Source organism: Tiliqua scincoides, chromosome 5 (genome assembly GCF_035046505.1).
Source record: "Tiliqua scincoides isolate rTilSci1 chromosome 5, rTilSci1.hap2, whole genome shotgun sequence".
Taxonomy (NCBI): Eukaryota; Metazoa; Chordata; class Lepidosauria; order Squamata; family Scincidae; genus Tiliqua; species Tiliqua scincoides.
In genome coordinates this window covers 865,437-888,152 of record NC_089825.1, presented here as the reverse complement: position 1 = coordinate 888,152, position 22,716 = coordinate 865,437, and the positions used below count along the sequence as shown (strand labels likewise).

Below are 22,716 nucleotides of genomic sequence, written 5' to 3'. Positions count from 1 at the left end.
CCTCACCTCAAGTGTGGAACACAGAGGTATGAAAACTCCAGAGTGACGAATCTCAGACTCTCTTTGGATAAATTCCGGGTTTATATTTTATAACCCTTTTTCTCTCTGGTCTAAATGAGAGTTGTTCATAAAAATCAATGGCTAAATTCAGGATTCGTGCATGATATTTTGTGGGCTGCAGCCACTGTGCATGAAGTGAGATTCTCAGTACAAAACACCTTTTGGGAACAGCAACATCAGTGCAAGGGGCAGAAGGGGCATCCTGGAGATTGAACTGTCGCCTTGCCTGCAAAAGCTAAGCAGGTTCGGCCACTTGGAAGGGAGACCAAGGTTGCAATCCTATCCACACTTACGTGGGAGTAAGCCCCATTGACTATAATAGGACTTATTTCTGAGTAGACATACACAGCAGGGACATGCGGTGGGTGGGGAGGCAGGTGAGGCAGAGCCTCCCCACTGGAGTCCTTCGCAAAGTGCCACCGCTGTTTGAGGTGCCCAAACACTTTCAACCCACGTGCAGAGCGCTGTCCATACAGGATCATGAGCAGCAGTGGCGATAGTTTCCAGTGCTTGGCAGAACGACATGACTGAGATGTGCAAAATTATGAATGAGACGGATAGAGGGATGTTCTTTTCCTTCTCACACAACACCAGAACCAGGGGACATCCACTAAAATTGAGTGTTGGGAAAATAGGACAGATAAAAGAAAATACTTCTTTACCCCTCCTGCAATTGGTCTGTGGAACTCCTTGCCACAAGATGTGATGTATGGGCCACTGTGAGACACAGGGAGCGGGATTAGATGGGCCTTTGACCTTATCCAGCAGGGCTCTTCTTATGTTCTTCTGGTTATGGGAAGCTATCATGAGAAGCTCCTGAAACAATTAATTGTGAAATAAATCACTGATTGTAACCTGTGACAGTTAATGTAATGCACATTAGGGCAAAACAATCAAAACTTCACATACAGGCTAATGCAGTGGTTCTCATGCATTTAGCACCGGGACCCACTTTTTAGAATGAGAATCTGTCAGGACCCACCGGAAGTGATGTCATGGCCAGAAGTGATATCATCAAGCAGGAAAATTTTTACCAATCCTACCCACACTGACCCAGGAGTAAGTTCCATTTACTGTCATTGTTAAAAGAATATACATAGTAGCTTGTTAAAAGTAGAGGTCTGTCACATTTCCCCAAATGCAGTCACATATCATGGCAGCACCAAGTCTAATAGTAGTTGGCAACCTTCAGTCTCGAAAGACTATGGTATCGCACTCTGAAAGGTGGTTCTGGAACAGCGTCTAGTGTGGCTGAAAAGGCCGATTCGGGAGTGACAATCCCTTCCACACTGGGAGCAAGTGTAGTGTGTCCCTGGTCTGTCTCCCTGGCTATGGGCCTCCCTTCTTTGCCTCTTAGCCTCAGACTGTTGGCTAAGTGTCTCTTCAAACTGGGAAAGGCCATGTTGCACAGCCTGCCTCCAAGCGGGCCGCTCAGAGGCCAGGGTTTCCCACCTGTTGAGGTCCACTCCTAAGGCCTTCAGATCCCTCTTGCAGATGTCCTTGTATCGCAGCTGTGGTCTACCTGTAGGGCGCTTTCCTTGCACGAGTTCTCCATAGAGGAGATCCTTTGGGATCCGGCCATCATCCATTCTCATGACATGGCCAAGCCAACGCAGGCGTCTCTGTTTCAGCAGTGCATACATGCTAGGGATTCCAGCTCGTTCCAGGACTGTGTTGTTTGGAACTTTGTCCTGCCAGGTGATGCCGAGGATTCAGTTTCCTCTCCTGTTGTGAGCGAAGAGTCCATGACTCGCTGCAGTACAGAAGTGTACTCAGGACACAAGCTCTGTAGACCTGGATCTTGGTATGTTCTGTCAGCTTCTTGTTGGACCAGACTCTCTTTGTGAGTCTGGAAAACGTGGTAGCTGCTTTACCGATGTGTTTGTTTAGCTCGGTATCGAGAGAAAGAGTGTCAGAGATCGTTGAGCCAAGGTACACAAAGTCATGGACAACCTCCAGTTCATGCGCAGAGATTGTAATGCAGGGAGGTGAGTCCACATCCTGAACCATGACCTGTGTTTTCTTCAGGCTGATTGTCAGTCCAAAATCTTGGCAGGCCTTGTTAAAACAATCCATGAGCTGCTGGAGATCTTTGGCAGAGTGGGTAGTGACAGCTGCATTGTCGGCAAAGAGGAAGTCATGCAGACATTTCAGCTGGACTTTGGACTTTGCTCTCAGTCTGGAGAGGTTGAAGAGCTTTCCATCTGATCTGGTCCAGAGATAGATGCCTTCTGTTGTAGTTCCAAAGGCCTGCTTCAGCAGGACAGCGAAGAAGATCCCAAACCAAGATCCTTGGTGTGTGTTCTTGCACCAAGTCTAATATATTAAAAATATTGGCAGGAATGGGGACCCACCTGAAATTGGCTCGCGACCCATCTAGTGGGTCTGGCCCCACAGTTTGAGAAACACTGGGCTAATGGGTTCTGAGATGTCTATGATGCCTTTGTGACGCATCTGGCCTGGATTGCCTTTAAAAGGGGATTGGACAGATTTCTGGAGGAAATGTCCATCACAGGTAATAAGCCATGATGGGTCTGTGCAACCTCCTGATTTTGGAAGTAGGCTGTCTCTAAATGCCGGCATGTAATTACCCTGCGGAACACCTTGCCACAGGATGAGGCATTTGGTGGGCCACTGTGGGTTCCAGGAAGCTGGACTGGATGGGCCTTTGGCTGCTCCAGCAGGGCTCTATGCTGGTGTTCTATGCTGTAATTAGCCTGTGGAACTCCTTGCCACAGGATGTGGTGATGGGTACATGTGCTCCCTGAGGCGTCTGGGGGGCACTGACGCCGGACTGAATGGGCCCCCTTTGGCCTGATCCAGCAGCAGGACTCTTCTGGTGGTCTGATGACTCTGGCGCGCGCGCGTGACTCTAGCCCCCGAGCGTGTTCCTAGAGTGAGCACGGCTGAGGGGCGCGGCCTGGGCGGGGCTGTGGCAGATGGGCGGGGACTAGGTGCTGAAGGGCGTGGCCTGCGCAGAGACCGGTTCCGGCCGGGAGGCGCGTGACGCATTTTGGCTCGGAGCTCTGCTGAGCAGCGAGGATCGCGGCAGGTTAGCGGAGGGCAGGGGTGGGGGAGGCGGGGGGAGCGCCGCCCACTCCCACTCCGCTCAAGGGCGCCTTCCCCTTCAGCAGCCGGCCCGCCAGAGCAGCTCCTAGCCGGGCCCTCCTCAGGCAGGCCGGGGGTGGCCGTTTCCGCCCTTCAGCGGGCCTGCTTGACGCGTGTGCGCGCTTTCACACGTACGGGGCGGGACACTTGTCTGCTGACACGGACTTTGCTCTGCGTGTCTCCTGCTCTGCGAGGTGCGTCCCCTGTGCCCCTTCCTGGGCTGCTCCCCCTCCAGGCCGTGGCAGGATTGGCTCTTATGCGTGTCGTCAACCTGTGGAACTCCTTGCCGCAGGATGTGATGGCGGCGGCTCTTGTGGGCTCCCTGAGGCGCCTGGTGGGCCGCTGTGAGATGCAGGAAGCTGGATGAGCCTATGGCGTGATCAGCAGGGCTGATCTGCAAGTACACTGTGGAACTCCTTGCCACAGGATAGGGTGGCTTCTTCTGTGCTCCTTGAGGCACCTGGTGGGTCATTGTGAGATACAGGAAGCTGGAAGGGCCTGTGGTCTGTTCCAGAGAGCCAGGGTGGTGCAGTGGTTTGGGAGGTGGACTTTGACCTGGAAGATCCAGGCTCGAATCCCCCCTCAGCTGTGAATCTTCCTGGGTGACCTTGGGCCAGTCACTTTCTCTCAGCCTCGCCTACCTCACAGGTTGTTGTGAGGACAAAAGAAGGGGAGCAGCTGTGTACCCCACCCTGAGCTCTTTGGAGGAAGGGCGGCATAAAAATATGAATAACAATAATAATGTTCCTGTGCAATTAGTCTGAGGAACTCCTTGCTACAGGATAGGGTGGCTTCTTGTGTGCTCCTTGAGGCGCCTGGTGAGCCATTGTGAGATGCAGGAAACCCGGCTACTGCTTGCTCTGCCTCCTTTCCTGCTTCTCCTCTCTGGGACAATGGGCAGCAGAATGGCATATGCCTTTCAGTGGAAGTAAGTGTAAAGCAGGGATGTATTGTGGCTGGGGAGGCAGGTAAGGCAGGGCCTCCCCACAGGAGTCCTTTGAAGAGCGCTGCTGCCGTTTGAAGTACCCAAGCACCCACAATCCATGTGGGTTGTGGGTGCTTAGGTGCCTCCTACAGCAGTGGCACTCCTTGAAGGACTACAGTGGAGAGGCTGTGCCTCACCTGCTTCCCCACCCACCACACGTCCTTGGTGTAAAGTAAAGCACATTGGGGCCAGAAACCAAAACTTCATATATAGTCTAATGCAGTGTTTCTCAAACTGGGTCAGGACCCACTAGGTGGGTTGTGAGCCAATTTCAGGTGGGTCCCATTCATTTCAGTATTTAGACTTGATGCTACCATGGTCTGTGACTTGTCGTAAGAGGCGACTAAACAGCCACCGGGTAGATGGGACTTGTCAGCCTGGGAAGGCAGCTCATCTGAGAGAAGGAAAACTGATCCCAAACCTCCACTGCCTTGTGGCTACATCCAGTTATGGAAGAGGCTTCAGGAGTCAACCTCGAGGCAAAATCTGGAGCCGGAGTCCCTGAGGCAGTTCATGGCTGAACACAGTCACGTTCTGGCAACTCCTGCGACGCCGCTGGAACCAACCGTATTGGTCTCTGCCTTTCCATTGGACCACTTCAGCGATGTGGAGAGGGGGGATTTGCTGCATGGGTAACAGCCTATCCTCCATACCTACTTTACCCAGGCTTTGCGCACTGGAGAGGACACTCTGTTCCAGAACCACCATTCAGAGCATGACACCATAGTCTTCCGAGACTGAAGGATGCCAACAAAGGTCTGTGACTGTATTGGGGAAAATGTTACAGACCTATACTTTTAACAAGCTACTGTGCATATGCTTATAATCATGATAGTAAATGGGAATTACTCCTGGGTAAGTGTGGGCAGGATTGCAGCCTAGGATTGTTAAACATTTTCCTGCTTGATGATGTCACTTCCGGTCATGACATCACTTCCAGCAGATCCTGACAGATTTTCATTCTAAAAAGTGGGTCCCGATGCTAAATGTGTGAGAACCGGGGCAGGAGGTCTGGTCTAGAGGGTTGTTTGCCTGAAGATAACATCCAAAGGTCGCCAGTTCGAGGCCACCGGCACTGTGCGACCTTGAAGCAGCTGACAAGCTGAGCCGAGCGTGGGAGGATGGAGGCCAGAACGAAACATCTGAATTGTTGTAGCTCTTGAAAGATAGAGCCTTCTTTCAATTGTAAAAATCCCTACGGGGATTTAAATTAGCCTGCCTATGTAAACCGCCTTGAATAAAGTCTGAGGAGAAATCTGAGGACCTAGAAAGGCAGTATATAAATACCTGTAAAAACAAACAAACAAACAAAAAAACCACTGGTCTAATGGATTCTGAGCTGTCTGTGACAGCTCAGGAGTGGGAACTTGGGGAGCCCGCAGACAGCTCAATGAGAGTGTCAACCCAATGTGCGGCGACAGTGAAGAAGGCTAATTCCATGTTTGGAATTATTAGAAAAGGAATTGAGAATAAGACAGCTAATATTATGACACTGTTGTGCAAATCGATGGTTAGGCCACACCTGGAGTATTGCATCCAGTTCTGGTTGCCACCTCTCAAAAAGGATATAGTGGAGATGGAAAAGGTGCAAAAGAGAAGCAACCAAAATAATTACTGGGCTGGGGCATCTCCCTTATGAGGAAAGGCTACAGCGTTTGGGGCTCTTCAGTCTAGTCTTCAGGTGCCTGACGGGGTGGGCATAATTATGCAGAGAATGGATAGAAGGATGCTCTTTTCCCTTTTACACAACACTGGAACCAGGGTACATCCACTCAAATTGAGTATTGGGAGAGTTAGACCAGAAAAAAGAAGATATTTCTTTACCCAGTGTATAGTTAGTCTGTGGAACTCCTTGCCACAGGATGTGATTGCATCTGGTCTGGATGCCTTTAAAAGGGGTTTGTACAGATTTCTGGAGGAAAAGTTCATCACAGGTGACAAGCCATTATGGGTATATGCAACCTGCTGGTTTCAGAATGCCAGTTGCCAAGGGAGTGTAAATAGGATGCAGGTCTCTTGTTCTTTTTGAGCTCCCTGAGGTATCTGATGGGCCATTGTGACATACAGGAAACTGAATTGGATGGGACCCTGGCCTGATCCAGCAGAGCTGCTCATATATTGTGTTCTTATGAGTTGGGGTTGAATGAGAGTTCTCCTGGCTGTCTCGGCCAGAAATCAGAAACGGAAAGCCCCTGTTCTTGGCTAACTTTCATCTAGAAACCTCTGCTCTTTAAGTTGGAATGTCAACTCTGATTTGAGGGTTGGGGAAACTAGAGAGTGGAGGATGGGGCAGGAGTTCTGATAAACCTAATGTGCTCCCCCCCCCCCCATATGCACTGTTGTAAAGGAACATGATGGCAATGGAGAGGTTACTGGGGTGAGATGTTAAGATAGTTAATCAGATGTATACATCACATGGCTTTTGAGCAGCTGGGAGAATAATGTTCTGCATTACTGGGAAAGCTGGCAACCAGTTGATGCAATGGGGAGTGCATCGTGCCTGGACAGTGAGAGACTGATGCAAGTGCCTATGGATGCTGAGGTGAAGTAATAGCTTGTGGAGGGTGAGGAATAACCGGAACTGATGTCGTGGGAAAGGCCTCTGTGATGCAATAAGCACCGTAGCTAAGAGTTTGTGGGGCAAGACTTTGTGTGGTATTTCCTGAACTTCTCAAACTTCTAAAACTAAAATTGGAGCCACTGTTTCCTTGTGCCCCCAAAGGTTACCAATTGAATATTTAAGAGCAAGACTTAACTTGCCCTCAGAGGATTCCCCTCCCCCCCACCCTGTGTTCCAACATGCTGCTGTTCTGGGGGCAGATTATTTTGCACTGGGAATGTCTGAATGCTCTAATTGCACCTGATGCAGTCAGATTGCTTGCCCCTAAAGAAACTGATTGGAAGATGGCAAGGTCCGTGTAGTAAATCAGTCAGAGATGAAGGAGGCAACCTCTTCTGTGGAGTGGCAGGTATTTTAATTTATTGCATTATGCTAGGGTTACTTAACGCCACACTAAGTTAGCCCTAGCAACGGACAACTTGAATTGCTGATTTAGGGCTGCTCATCATTAGGAAATCTACTCTGAGGAATACTTCCAACATAATCTCCTATGTAGAGGTTAGTGCAGCCATTTTCAACCACTGTGCCGTGGTGCGCTGCGAATGGTCCCCAGGTGTGCCACGGGAATTTGGGAGAGGGTCATTTATTAGTAGGGCCATTGGGGGATGTGACAACACAGTGTGCCTTGTCAATTATCAAAAAATCGATGGTGTGCCTTGACCATTTTAGTGCCTTGCCCGTGTACCGTGAGATGAAAAAGGTTGAAAATCACTGGGCTAGTGTATGTAGAGCCCTGTACAGATCTGTACTATTGGGATGGAACCCTGTTGCCATGGTTTTTGTTACTGAGCTAAGACTGCAGTGTATGAAATTGCCTGGAGTCAGACATGTTGGATAATTCTGTGGGTTGCCATTACCTTAAGAGTGGGCCGACTTCAGGCTTGCAGGATTGACTTTGGTATTTTATAACTTCTGAAGTCTACTAATGAGAGTCACATGCAAACTAGGAAGGGGTGGGGGTATACAAGTACCGTGAAGGCACTGGGTGCCCTCAGTACCCAGGAATTTTTCTCCATATCAGGACAGAACTCCCGGAACACACCTAAGTCCGCTTCTGGTTTTGCAAACGTTTTTCATTTCAGCAATCTGACTGGGGTGGGAGGAAGACTGTGTGTGGCTGCCCTTTGCTAATCTCTTGCAAATCACTGAGAGACCTACAAGTAGATCCTGATCTGTTCACTCCTGTCTTAAGATTCCAGATAGTGTCCTCATTAGAATGTGGCATATGCCGCTGGTTGTAGATACTGACTTCCAGAGAGCAAACTGTGTGGTTTCCTCCAGGAGTCTAAGGCTGCAGTCCTAAGCACATGTACCTGGGAGTTGGTCCCAGTGCTCAGTGGTGCTGACTTCATAAGATTGGGCTCTTCTGGCACCTTTAAAGACCAGCTTTTTTCTTTCAGTGGAATCTTTCTTATGCTGAAATAAATGAGTTAGTTTTTTAAGGTGCAATGAGACTTTTTGTTGTGTGTGTAGGTTCTAGATTGTAGCCCAGCCCTGGTTGCAATTGCTTGGTGTCCTTTCACCTTCAACTTAGCTGGAAGGTCACTGCTGAATAACCTTCCAGGTCTTTAGAATTTTGGAAACAGTTTGAAGTAGTCTGCTTTGTTCCATTTCACAGCCTGTGTTTGGAAATTTTGTCTACTGAGATTGTGTTTCAAGCTTTGTGAAACCCATTGAAGTTGTTGTGCCACACTGGCCGTACCTGTCTGGTCTTGGCAAGTGCTGTGCTGTTCCATGTATGCTCCAGCTCCTCTCATTGTTTCTCTCCAAGCCTAGGTAACTGAATCCAGAACAGGGCTCCCAGTAACTTTGCAGCTTTCTCTTAAGGAAATCTCAGTATTTATAGGCGTGTTCACAGTGATATGTCAAACAGCTTGCCCAGTTCCTTGCTACCCAGGTGCTGGATCTGGAGGTGAGCCATGTCCCTACTCGGTGCCGGTGTGTGTGTGGGAGGTCTGTGTTGGGCACTAATGTTCCTCCATTTCTTAATGCATTCTCTCTTCTGGTCCTTATGTCTTTTATTGATGAGATACCACCGACACCGGCTTGGCCTCCCTACTCATACAGACATCCATATGTTCTTTTTTGGATGTTTTGAGGGCATAAATTTTGTGAAGCTATGCCTGGCTTCTTGATACAAGAGGGTGGATTGGGAGAAGCTGATCTGGTACAATAGGCAACAATTTCTTTTAAATGGTGACAGATTTATCTCTTCCATGGTAACCAATGGCTAGCGAAGGCTGGGAAGAACTTTGTGTAGAATCTGCAGATAAGCTGCAAAGTCTACAATACTGGCTTATGTATCTCAATGTGCCTTATGTGGGGTTGGACTGTTGATTGACCTCTCCTGGTATTGTGCCCGTTACTAACAGCAGTGGCTCTCCAAGGTCTTGGACAGGGGTCTCTCCCAGCTCTGCTGCCTGAGATCTTTCATTAAAGATGCTTTCTCAAACTATGGGTTGCGGCCCACTTGGTGGATCGCAAAGCTTTAGCTGATTAGTGGATAGCTGAGAAGGCAAATGCCTGGAGCCCTATGGAAAGTGAAACTGAGCCATATTGTGTGTTTAGTTGTGAGTAGGCGAACTTGCCTTGGTCCATTGGAAAGGGTAGGCTAAGAGGTATCCAGCACCAGAATGGTCCCAATCCAATAAATGCAGCCCCCAAAAAGCACCCAAGAAGAAAGTCTCTCCCTCCAAGCTGACAAATGTATTGAGCCCTATGGAAAATGAAACTAAGCTACATGTTTGTGTTCACTCGTGAGTAAGCAAGCATACCTTGACTCATAGTCAGATCAGGTAAAGAGGAATGCAAGGCCACCAGAATGGCCCAGATCTGATGAAAGTGGTGCCCTTCCCTGAAAAGAATAAAACAGAAGCTTGAGCTGTTAAGGTGAGTTTTTTAATTCTAGACTTGTAGAGCTAGGTGTTTCCTAATAGTGATATGGTTGAAACATAAGAACTTGACTTTAACTGGGCACTAGGTAGGACTGAAAATCTTACTGATTTTTTTGGAGGGGGGGGTGGTATTGCAGGCAAATTCACTTAATGGAACAGGTCTGGCTTCCTCTTATTTGTTTTACTTTAATTATTTATTTTAATTTGCTTGATGATGTCACTTCCAGCCATAATATCACCTCTAGTGGGTCCTGGACAGATTGTTATTCTAAAAAGTGTGTCCTGGTGCTAAAAGTTTGAGAACCACTGGGCTAGAGGTTGAACCTGGAACCTTAACATGCAAAACCTGACCTTTTTTTCTCCTTTCCATGGAGAGTTCTGGTAAATATACTCTTGCATTGGTTTGCATGTGTGAACCTCCAAGCACATTGCTACGGTGATCAAGGAGTTTATTCCAGCTGCCCTGCCTATTGTGGAACCATTAAAAGAGAGGCAGTGAGGCAAGATAATTCTGTTTTCGTGAGATATTGGGAATGAAACGTATATGAAACCTTGTCTATGATGCTTCTGGGCTAAATGTTCACTGAACACCTCACAGCAGCTTGTGTGCTAAAACAGCAACCTTTGACAGAACAGGTGACAATATGGACCCAGTGGGCAATGGTTTGACTTTTTCCTTGCTGGTGAATTCAGAACTTGAATTTGACTACATGGCTTGCTAGCCTCAAATGAAGGATTCTTCTAATAGGTTTGGGTGCTTTAATACTTCTTTCTCTTTGAGTTTTGATGTGCTTAGGTTTGCCACATCAGTGTGTGGTGAGCTGAAGACCTCTCCCCGTAAAGACTAGGCTGCTGAGCCAGGCTTCTGAGGTTGTTTACTTCTTGGGTGGATTGGACTGGGCCTGTAAGGCACCCGCCGAGAAAGTGCACTAAAAGAACATCTGGATTTCTACAGCAGTTTTTCTTAATGGGTTTTGTGCTTCCTTCCAGTCAACATGGCACCCAATTCAGAAACTGTTCTCCCTAGCTATGAGACAGAAGACTCACAGACCTCAAAACTCATCAGAAAGACCAGGGAGTCACCATTTGTCCCAGTTGGTAAGTCATTTATGAAACCATACTTGCAGTTGTATTTTTTTCTAGGTCACAAAGGAGGACATAGGTGCCCTTGGATTGAGGCAATGGGTGTAAATATAATAAAGGCTTAGTCACAGTACAAACAGGAAGTCTCTTTGATTTCTTCATTATGTTCACTACTTTTAAGTGAAAGGTGAACAAATGTACTCTCTGGAGATCTGAGACAGCTAGAATGTCTTTATAGTATGGGATTAAGTTGAGCATGCACAAGCCCACAGTCTCACTCCTATTCCCTTGCTTACCTTACCAAAAGGTAATTGCTGCTGGTACCTCTTTCGGCTGATTGACACATGAATGTGTTGTACTTGGTGACTGTTGGCTGCTTTGATTGTACTTGAAATGACTTCTGGGGAAATGAAAGTTGTAACTATGATGGCTTGTTTATACCTGATGATGTAGTTGTCATGGGGCAGGTGTGCATGTATGATCAATCTCTTGGCAGCAAGAATACCTACCTGCCTTGATTCCATCTAAAAAGTGAAACTTTGTGCAATTCGTAGACCCAAGCCAAGTAGGTCTAATCTTGTAAAGCTGCCTGAATATAAGCCATTCGTGAGCTTTTCAGAGGTGGCACATTTAAGGCTTTGTGTGACCTGCATCAGAGTGCTGTTGTGATCATATTGATGCTTCTGCTTCTCTGATAGAGAGAAGCAAGAGGCTGGGTGGCTAATACTTGATGAATCGTGGACCTTATCTAAAAACACTGTGTATACAGCTGATATTAATGTGGCCCATTGGAAACAGCTTTTTCTGGCTGGATCTGCCACATCCTGCCTATTGCCAATATAAAGTGCAAGTGCATCTGAGCAGAAATGTAAAACAAATTTTAGTGATTCACTTATGTGTTGGCCAGGATATTCTCCCCCCCCCCCCCCCGCCACTAAACTATTCAGTGAACCAAACGACCTTGACTTATTTTTCTGAGACAACAACCCCTTGTGAAACGCATAATAAAATCAAATTATAAATATAAAAGCTTCTTCAAATATGTTAATATTTCAAATATGTTAATATTAAAATATGTTCAGATATGTTAATAATGTTTTCAAATATGTTAATAATAAAAGCTTCTTCAAATATGTTAGAAGCAGGAAACCCGCCAGAGAAGTGCTAGGCCCTCTGGATGGTGAGGGAGGGAAAGGGGAGATAAAGGAGATGGCAGAGAAATTGAATGAGTTCTTTGCATCTGTCTTCACGACAGAAGACCTTGGGCAGATACCGCTGCCCGAACGGCTCCTCCTGACCAGGGAATTAAGTCAGATAGAGGTTAAAAGAGAAGATGTTTCAGACCTCATTGATAAATTAAAGATCAATAAGTCACCGGGCCCTGATGGCTTCCACCCAAGAGTTATTAAGGAATTGAAGAATGAAGTTGCTGATCTCTTAACTAAAATATGCAACTTGTCCCTCAAAACGGTGCCAGAAGATTGGAGGATAGCAAATGTCACGCCTGTCTTTAAAAAGGGAAAGAGGGGGGACCCAGGAAACTATAGGCCGGTCAGCCTAACATCTATACCAGGTAAGATGGTGGAATGCCTAATCAAAGATAGAATCTCAAAACACATAGACGAACAGGCCTTGCTGAGGGAGAATCAGCATGGCTTCTGTAAGGGTAAGTCTTGCCTCACGAACCTTATAGAATTCTTTGAAAAGGTCAACAGGCATGTGGATGCGGGAGAACCTGTGGACATTATATATCTGGACTTTCAGAAGGCGTTTGACATGGTTCCTCACCAAAGGCTACTGAAAAAACTCCACAGTCAGGGAATTAGAGGACAGGTCCTCATGGATTGAGTACTAGTTGAAGACTAGGAAACAGAGAGTGTGTGTCAATGGGCAATTTTCACAGTGGAGAGAAGTGAAAAGCGTTGTGCCCCAAGGATCTGTCCTGGGACCGGTGCTCTTCAACCTCTTCATAAATGACCTGGAGACAGGGGTGAGCAGTGAGGTGGCTAAGTTTGCAGACGACACCAAACTTTTCCGAGTGGTGAAGACCAGAAGTGATTGTGAGGAGCTCCAGAAGGATCTATCCAGACTGGCAGAATGGGCAGCAAAATGGCAGATGCATTTCAATGTCAGTAACTGTAAAGTCCTGCACATTGGGGCAAAAAATCAAAACTTCACATATAGGCTAATGGGTTCTGAGCTGTCTGTGACAGATCAGGAGAGAGATCTTGGGGTGGTGGTGGACAGGTCGATGAAAGTGTCGACGCAATTTGCGGCGGCAGTAAAGAAGGCCAATTCTATGCTTGGGATCATTAGAGAACAAAACGGCTAATATTATAATGCCACTGTACAAATCGATGGTAAGGCCACACCTGGAGTATTGTGTCCAGTTCTGGTTGCCACATCTCAAAAAAGACATAGTGGAAATGGAAAAGGTGCAAAAGAGAGTGACTAAGATGATTACGGGGCTGGGGCACCTTCCTTATGAGGAAAAGCTACGGCATTTGGTCCTCTTCAGCCTAGAAAAGAGGCGCCTGAGGGGGGACATGATTGAGACATACAAAATTATGCAGGGGATGGACAGAGTGGATAGGGAGATGCTCTTTACACTCTCACATAACACCAGAACCAGGGGACATCCACTAAAATTGAGTGTTGGGAGAGTTAGAGTTAGGGAGAGTTAGAACAGACAAAAGAAAATATTTCTTTACTCAGCGTGTGGTTGGTCTGTGGAACTCCTTGCCACAGGATGTGGTGATGGCATCTGGCCTGGACGCCTTTAAAAGGGGATTGGACAAGTTTCTGGAGAAAAATTCCATTACGGGGTACAAGCCATGATGTGTATGCGCAACCTCCTGATTTTAGAAATGGGTTATGTCAGAATGCCAGATGCAAGGGAGGGCACCAGGAGGAGGTCTCTTGTTATCTGGTGCACTCCCTGGGGCATTTGGTGGGCCGCTGTGAGATACAGGAAGTTGGACTAGATGGGCCTATGGCCTGATCCAGTGGGGCTGTTCTTATGTTCTTATGCATATGGATTTAAACGGCAGATTGTGACATGGCAAGGCCTGACAAATCAGCTGTTCAGATGGGAAGTTGGAATTCCACAGGGTTGCTGCAAGGCCCTTTGTGTGAACCTGAACTCCCAGCTCTCAGGTCCCAGCCATTTGCCCCTCCTGTTTTTTTGGCAGCTATCTCTAACAGAGTTTGGTTACTGAGAGTTGCAAAACGTTATGTCCTTGGCATATAAAAGTTATATTCCAGTTCGGTCTGACTGTCTCGTTGTCTTTCCCAGGCATTGCAGGTTTTGCAGCAGTGGTGGGCTATGGCCTTTACAAACTGAAGCACAGAGGAGATACTAAAATGTCTGTCCACTTGATTCACATGCGTGTGGCTGCACAGGGCTTCGTCGTGGGTGCTATGACTTGTGGTAAGTACCAAACCAAGACACATCTTCATTGCGGATGTGGGCTGAATAGTCTTTCTTGAAAGTGTGTTTCCTAAGGCGTCGAAGGGAGGATGATTTGTGAGGCTTGTTCTCTCTTGTGCAGGCACAAATCAGTGTGCAAAGTATGCCATATAAGCTTGATGTTGCACAGAGAATTAGTTGGGTGACTTGTAGCACACACATGCTGAAACAAGCTCCTCTCCCTTCTGAAATAGAAAAGGTTCCCTTACTGCTTTGTCTGCCAGCTGGATGACTTGACTTGGTTAGTGTAAAAGGTTTAGAGTTCCATCTCTTAGGGATTCTTCAATCTGACTTGGGTGGCCTTCCTTCCTTCCTATCACTGAGCTATCCAGCTTTGTGGCAGTTGGCCACTATTCTAAATAGTCTCCCTGAATGGTTGCATTATATTGGGTTATGAAGTGGGGATGCCTGTATTGTCCCTGATTTTATATAGTCATAATTTTAGAAAGGGTAAGACAAGGTGTTTCAACAAGAAATAAGCAACTGATCCATGGCTGGCTAAAGTCATCCCTGTGACTTGGTCTGTAAAAAAAGTGTAGCTCGGGTTGTGGGAACAAGCAGTAATAGTTACACTGTTAATGTTGTGACAATCTTGGTGGGGGGTGTGGAAACAGTCAGCTGTAGCAGCCACTGTTGTTGAGGGCAGGCCTTTAACAAGGAGGAAGCTACCACGTCATTACACTCTTTCAGCTTGACCAAACCAGCTTTGTGCTCTAAACCCTAACAGTGTTCTTTCTTTTGTCTTTCAGGGGTGCTTTACTCAATGTATCGAGAATACTGGGCCAAGCCCAAACCATAAGGAAGATTCAGTTGACTGTGTGCTGGTGTTCTTATGTACTCTAGTGATAGACCTCTCACCAACAAGTGGTTGCAAATAAACACAAGGGTGTAATTCTGTAACATAGTACATCAGAGATAAGGCATAAAATTGCCATGTTGCCATTGTTAACTCTAACTTAGGTTGCAGGTGTGAAACTCGGCCCGTCTCTCTTTCTGGCTTGTGTGAGACCATAAATTGGCATTTTATAGATTGTTCCTTTCACCTCACTCATTTTCTTTTAAGTACATGTAGTTGGTAGTCTTCAGCACTTTGTATCTCAAAGGTCCAGAACTTTCAGAGGTTGTTCCTTTAGGCTGTGATTTCCATCCCCAGACTAGAAAAGATGGAAACCTGTCACTCACTGGCTCTGAGTTCTTGAAGTTCCCTTGGAAAAAAGTATGATGTAGAATAGTTACATAAATTAATCTTTAAAGAATAAACCCTATATGGAGGATTACACTATTTTAAAATCTTATATATTGCACAATTTTAATTAAATCATGGAAGTTTGGCAGCTTTAACTGAAGGAAGACATTGCAGTTTCTTGATTTTTTTGGTAATTGTACAGTTCTTCCTGGGTGCCTATTGTCACACTTATTTTAAAGGGCATTGTAATCTGCATTTGTTTTTGTTGGGGGGGGGGTATTCATAATTTAATGGAAATCTCAATGTACTAAAGCTGTTTGAGTTACAAAATAATGCTGGTTGCCATCAGCTCCTTGTCACCAACTGTCATGGAAGCTGGATGAGGCTCAGTGATCCTGGAATTTGGGTACGGAAGATGAGCCTTGGAAATCCCATAAAGTGGCAAGAAATCCCACTGTTCTCCAAAACTGGAGCTCAGCATGAGGTTAGGGACATTGCTTACTCTCTTGCCTAGTCCTCACATGAATTAAAAGCATTCTTGCCAATGTTCATCTGATGCTGAGTGTAGCACCCTCCCATCCCATAAATCACTAAATGTCTGTCTCGTTTTTGACAACTAGTAGAGATGGAAATTATATCTGTGACTGCAATGAAATTTAAAATCTGTAAAAGTCCAGCTGCTTGCATTCCTTGGTTTTTTCAGTGTGGAGAATGGTACTGATCAGTGCAGTGCACATCTCTAATCTATTGACTCTGTTTTTATTAAATATGTACATAAGAACAATTCTCTCCAGAAATGGTCTGTGCAGCCTGTTTTTGTCTTTGTGTGTGTTTAATTGTGCTTGGTTCTCAGACTTCGTCATAAGCCTGGTCAGAGCTGCCTGTCCTCACATAGGGCAGATTAGTTGGAGAAACATGCACAGTTTAGTCTTTGACCTGTCAAATTTGGGATAGTCATCAGGTATATATTTCTGCAGACTTCTAGATAGCTACATGAATCCCATCCACAGTGGCATTATTTCCACAGGCAAAGCATATTACAGTGGTCAACACTCTTTTCACAAAGAACAGGGATGAATACAAGAAGCTGGGTTTTTTCTGAAAATTTATAGGTAGCTGCATTGGTTCTTAAGGAAAACTAGAAAAACTGCATTCTAATAATGTCTTTTGTTAGGCCCAATCAAAATACTACGAAGTCTTGAGGCAATTAGCTTTCAAGTTCTTCAGAAGCATCTTTGGGAATGGTAAGAAAAGCAAAAGGAGTGAAGGTGGAGGGAAGTTCTGGGGTTGGTCAAATGGGCCTCAAGAGTTCTGCATTTTATATTATAGTAGAGCAGGAATTACGAACTTGGCTCCTGATTATGTAGAGAACAAAAATAGATTTCTCTCTTAAATTAGCTGAGTTGAAGATTGCTTTAGGTGTTGCAGGAGATTGAGCAGCCATTTTCAACCACTGTGCCATGCCACATTGGTGTGCTGTGAGTGGTTCACAAGTGTGCCACAGGAATTTGGGGGAAGGTCATTTGCAAGTAGGGCCAGTGCAGGATGTGAGCCCCCCCCCCCCACTGGCAGCATGCTGTGCCTTGTCAATTGTCAAAGATCTAATGGTGTGCTTTGACAATTTTAGTGTCTTGTCAGTGTGCCATGAGATGGAAAAGGTTGCAAATCGCTGATAGAGGATCTAAATTGATCGGGGGGGGGGGATTCTACCCTAAACAAAAGTAAAAGTATCTTGAGGTGGTAGAAGATGTTTTATTTCTGTCCCTCTGCTGCCTGCTTAATAAATTGGGTGTTTCCCAGTCCATAAACACAATGGGGAGCCATTATTGAGAATACCTGTATATACCATTTTTCAACAAAAGTTCACGAAGTGGTTTACAGAGAAAATCAAATAGCTGAATGGCCCCCTGTCCCAAAGTGCTTACAGTGTGAAAAGATGCAGAGTACATCTTGGTCCATAAGAAGAAACAGCCAAGATGCTGATTACGTAAGCAGGGGGAGGCCAGCTCACCTTAAGAGGCATCCTAGGCACCTATTAGTAGGGGCTGCTGCTTCTCCCTAGGATTTTTCAAAGGTGTATAGGAGAGGAGGAGGATGCCAGCCAAGATGGAAGGGCAGCCAGGCTGTGGCTTCTCAGCCTTGCAAACAGAATCCTCGCCTGGAGCCCCAGTGCCTTTCAGCAGGGTTGTCAAACATAGAATCTGTGGGCTGGAGCACCTCCTGGAAGCTGTTTATCCAGCCCCCATGATAATTAGGCTCTCCCAGCAGCACCATCAGTGCAAGGAGATGCCTTGGCCCAAGTAATAATACATGGGAACTGCCATCTCCCATAAAATCCAGCCCAATATCTTAGGGCATCTGAGGGGCTCTCCTTCAAGTGCCACCTTTATCCCAAGTTAGAGAGATGGCAGCTAAGAACATAAGAACAGCCCCACTGGATCAGGCCATAGGCCCATCTAGTCCAGCTTCCTGTATCTCACAGCGGCCCACCAAATGCCCCAGGGAGCACACCAGATAACAAGAGACCTCATCCTGGTGCCCTCCCTTGCATCTGGCATTCTGACATAACCCATTTCTAAAATCAGGAGGTTGCGCATACACATCATGGCTTGTACCCCGTAATGGATTTTTCCTCCAGAAACTTGTCCAATCCCCTTTTAAAGGCGTCCAGGCTAGACGCCATCACCACATCCTGTGGCAAGGAGTTCCACAGACCGACCACACGCTGAGTAAAAAAATATTTTCTTTTGTCTGTCCTAACCCGACCAACACTCAATTTGAGTGGATGTCCCCTGGTTCTGGTATTATGTGAGAGTGTAAAGAGCATCTCCCTATCCACTCTGTCCATTCCCTGCATAATTTTGTATGTCTCAATCATGTCCCCCCTCAAGCGTCTCTTTTCTAGGCTGAAGAGGCCCAAACGCCATAGCCTTTCCTCATAAGGAAGGTGCCCCAGCCCCGTAATCATCTTAGTTGCTCTCTTTTGCACCTTTTCCATTTCCACTATGTCTTTTTTGAGATGCGGCGACCAGAACTGGACACAGTACTCCAGGTGTGGCCTTACCATCGATTTGTACAACGGCATTATAATACTAGCCGTTTTGTTCTCAATACCCTTCCTAATGATCCCAAGCATAGAATTGGCCTTCTTCACTGCCGCCGCACATTGGGTCGACACTTTCATCGACCTGTCCACCACCACCCCAAGATCTCTCTCCTGATCTGTCACAGACAGCTCAGAACCCATCAGCCTATATCGAAAGTTTTGATTTTTTGCCCCAATGTGCATGACTTTACACTTACTGACATTGAAGCGCATCTGCCATTTTCCTGCCCATTCTGCCAGTCTGGAGAGATCCTTCTGCAGCTCCTCACAATCACTTCTGGTCTTTACCACTCGGAAAGGTTTGGTGTTGTCTGCAAACTTAGCCACTTCACTGCTCAACCCTGTCTCCAGGTCATTTATGAAGAGGTTGAAAAGCACCGGTCCCAGGACAGATCCTTGGGGCACACCGCTTTTCACCTCTCTCCATTGTGAAAATTGCCCATTGACACCCACTCTCTGCTTCCTGGCCTCCAACCAGTTCTCAATCCACGAGAGGACCTGTCCTCTAATTCCCTGACTGTGGAGTTTTTTCAGTAGCCTTTGGTGAGGGACCGTGTCAAACGCCTTCTGAAAGTCCAGATATATAATGTCCACGGTTTCTCCCGCATCCACATGCCTGTTGACCTTTTCAAAGAATTCTATAAGGTTCGTGAGGCAAGACTTACCCTTACAGAAGCCATGCTGACTCTCCCTCAGCAAGGCCTGTTCGTCTATGTGTTTTGAGATCCTATCTTTGATGAGGCATTCCACCATCTTACCCGGTATAGATGTTAGGCTGACCGGCCTATAGTTTCCCGGGTCCCCCCTCTTTCCCTTTTTAAAAATAGGCGTGACATTTGCTATCCTCCAATCTTCTGGCACCATGGCTGTTTTGAACTATGGAATGCTATACTGGGGGAACTGCCTCCTCCCTCATGGCTTTTTGGCAAGGGCTCAAAACTTTTAAGGTGGTGAGGCAGAGCCTCACCACTGGAGTCCTTTGAAAAGCGCTGCTGCTGCTGTGTGAGGTGCTCAAGCACACTCAACCCACGGAGCCTTTTTGAAGGACTCCAGTGGGGAGGCTCATGGCCTGGTGTGTCTGTGCTTGATGGGTCATCACTCTACCCTCTGTGCCTCTGTATGCCCTTATTTTGTTTCTTAGGTATTGTTGTTTATATTGTGGTGTTTGTGTTTGATTTTTGTTTTTGTTAAGTCTAACAAAAGCCACCCTGGACTTTTGCCCTGAGAAGAAAGGCTGGGTTTGCGTGTGCAAATAATTTATTGGGCAACTGCTCTGTGAAAGGTGGCGTGTGTATGTATATAATTTATACACACACACACACACACCCTGCCTTTCCTTTCACAGATCAAATGTAAATATATATAAATTATAATTTAACAATTTATATAATACTTCATATAATTAGTTTATAATTATATATTTATATAATTATATATATAATATTGAAATATATTCAATAATATATAGAATTATACTGTGTGTGTGTGTGTATGTATATAATTCAAGGTAGAATATGTGTGTGTGTGTGTGTGTGTGTGTGTGTGTGTGTGTATATACTTATAGTATATAGATTTATGATATAATTTTAATTTAATATATAGAATATATACTATAACCACTGCTATGCCTCAGCCTTCCCTATTTTTCTCTTCCCCCCCCCCCCCGCAGCCACTGACTTTCCAGGTGAGAAGAGCAAAAGTGCTGATGTCAGCTCATGACATCACTTTCTGGCAAATGACGTCACTTCCGGCCCCCAGCAGGCCGAGGTGCGCCTGGCAGCCCCGCCCCCTGCGCTCCCCCGCCTCCCTTGGGTTTCCATGGCGACGGTTGCCGGGACAGCGGCGTCCCGCTCGGAGGCCGGACCAGGGGCGGAGGGAGGGATGCGCCTTTGCTGGCCTGCCCTCCCGGCTCCCGCGCGCGCCCTCCTCCTTCCTCCCCCCACCCTCGCTGGACCCCCGCCCGGAACGGGGGGCCGGCCCGGTCCTGAGAGAGGTACGTGGGGGGTCGCAGGCGGGGGGGCACATGGGGGTTCTTAAGGGTGGGGGTCAGAGGGACGCGCCTGTTCCCCCCAGTGACAGCCCCTCCTCATCTCCCCCACCAGGGGGGGCTGCTCTCCCCTCCTCACTCCCTGTCCCTGGTTTGCCCTGGGGCTGACAGCCCCTCCTCATCCTCCCCCACCAGTGGGGGGCTGCTCCCCCCACCTTTCAGCCTCCCTTCTCTTGGTCACTGCCCCATTACCTTGTCCCTGCTTGGGGTGGGGAGGAGCAGTGGGGAGTTACGTTCACTTTTGCCACATACACCATGCCCCCCCCCCCAGTGACTGGTAGGGAAACCTTTGCATTCTGTTCCTATTTTGCCCTTTGGGGGGGGCAAAGCCTTCTTTACGTTTGCCTCCCACTTTATGTCCCCCTTTGGGATCTTGGGGTGGTGGTGGACAGCTTGATGAAAGTGTCGACCCAATGTGCGGTGGCAGTGAAGAAGGCCAATTCTATGCTTGGGATCATTAGGAAGGGTATTGAGAACAAAACGGCTAGTATTATAATGCCGTTGTACAAATCGATGGTAAGGCCACACCTGGAGTATTGTGTCCAGTTCTGGTCGCCGCATCTCAAAAAAGACATCGTGGAAATGGAAAAGGTGCAAAAGAGAGCGACTAAGATGATTACGGGGCTGGGGCACCTTCCTTATGAGGAAAGGCTACAGCGTTTGGGCCTCTTCAGCCTAGAAAAGAGACTCCTGAGGGGGGACATGATTGAGACATACAAAATTATGCAGGGGATGGACAGAGTGGATAGGGAGATGCTCTTTACACTCTCACATAACACCAGAACCAGGGGACATCCACTCAAATTGAGTGTTGGGCGGGTTAGGACAGACAAAAGAAAATATTTCTTTACTCAGCGTGTGGTCGGTCTGTGGAACTCCTTGCCGCAGGATGTGGTGCTGGCGTCTAGCCTAGATGCCTTTAAAAGGGGATTGGACAAGTTTCTGGAGGAAAAATCCATTACGGGGTACAAGCCATGATGTGTATGCGCAACCTCCTGATTTTAGAAATGGGCTATGTCAGAATGCCAGATGCAAGGGAGGGCACCAGTAGGAGGTCTCTTGTTATCTGGTGTGCTCCCTGGGGCATTTGGTGGGTCGCTGTGAGATACAGGAAGCTGGACTAGATGGGCCTATGGCCTGATCCAGTGGGGCTGATCTTATGTTCTTAACTACAATTCCCAGGAAGCCTTGCAGGTCTCTTGTTATCTGGTGTGCTCCCTGGGGCATTTGGTGGGCCGCTGTGAGATACAGGAAGCTGGACTAGATGGGCCTGTGGCCTGATCCAGTGGGGCTGTACTTATGTTCTTATGGGTTTCATTCCCCCCCCCCCCCGCATGTGAGGCGGGCCAACAAAACCAAGCTGGGCACCCACTGCCACTTGTTCAGCTTTGGAATTGCTTGCTTGCCTGTTTACTTCAGGGATGTGTGGTTGGTGGGGGGGCAGGTGAGGCAGAGCCTACCCACCAGAGTCCTTTGAAAAGGCCGTGTGAGGCACCCACAACCCACACGCTTTGCATGCCTCACACGGCAGTGGTGCTTTTCAAAGGACTCTGGTGGGTAGGCTCTGCCTCACCTGCCCCCCACCCACTGCACATCCTTGACTTGCTTATGTATGTATGTATTTTATTGCAGCTGTAGCTCCTTTCACAACTTTTTTGCATGATTTGTGCTGGTCATAGAAAGCCAATGCATTTGCATGCATGAATTTGCACATTTGCATTTAAGCTGACATGCCCCATGTCAGCAAATGGAAAATGAATTTGTGTCTCCTGTCAGCTTTAGAGAAGTCTTTTTTCCTTTTCCAGAATGACTGGAATATCCAGGAGGTTGCCTTTGTCACCCACCCCAGATCTGCCCTCTCTTCAGTCTAAAAGGTGCCTGAGCGGGGACATGATTGAGACAAACAAAATTATGCAGGGGATGGATAAAGTGGATGGGGGGGGGCACACTTTTCACACAGCTCCAGAACCAGGTGACATCCACTAAAATTGAGTGTTGGGAGAGTTAGAACAGGCAAAAGAAACTATTTCTTTACTCAGTGTGTAATTGGTCTGTGGAACCCCTTGCCACAGGATGTGGTGATGGCATCTCACCTGGTTGCCTTTAAGAGGGGATTGGGCAGATTTCTGGAGGGAAAGTTCATCATGGGTTACAAGCC

The 22,716-nt window shown here is 47.1% G+C and overlaps 1 protein-coding gene across 2 annotated transcripts; it reads left to right on the top strand.

The window, feature by feature from the left end:
* The first annotated feature begins 3,011 nt into the window (after positions 1–3,011).
* HIGD1A (HIG1 hypoxia inducible domain family member 1A) lies at positions 3,012–16,202 on the top strand. Of its 2 annotated transcripts, none has more exons than XM_066631081.1 (4): positions 3,012–3,112; positions 10,658–10,765; positions 14,046–14,180; positions 14,969–16,202. In XM_066631081.1, the coding sequence occupies exons 2-4, from the start codon at positions 10,663–10,665 to the stop codon at positions 15,016–15,018; spliced, it is 288 nt and encodes a 95-aa protein (XP_066487178.1). In that variant the 5' UTR covers positions 3,012–3,112; positions 10,658–10,662; the 3' UTR covers positions 15,019–16,202. The 2 variants fall into 2 exon arrangements, with proteins under 2 accessions (XP_066487178.1, XP_066487179.1); XM_066631082.1 differs by lacking the exon at positions 3,012–3,112 and adding an exon at positions 3,175–3,362.
* The last annotated feature ends 6,514 nt before the right edge of the window (positions 16,203–22,716 follow it).

Bases quoted from the DNA above. Each gene is read 5' to 3' on its own strand.
- HIGD1A (XM_066631081.1), top strand. From the start codon at position 10,663: ATGGCACCCAATTCAGAAACTGTTCTCCCTAGCTATGAGACAGAAGAC. The intron at 10,766-14,045 runs GTAAGTCATTTA...TGTCTTTCCCAG, and splicing joins GTCACCATTTGTCCCAGTTG to GCATTGCAGGTTTTGCAGCA. The intron at 14,181-14,968 runs GTAAGTACCAAA...TTTGTCTTTCAG, and splicing joins CGTGGGTGCTATGACTTGTG to GGGTGCTTTACTCAATGTAT.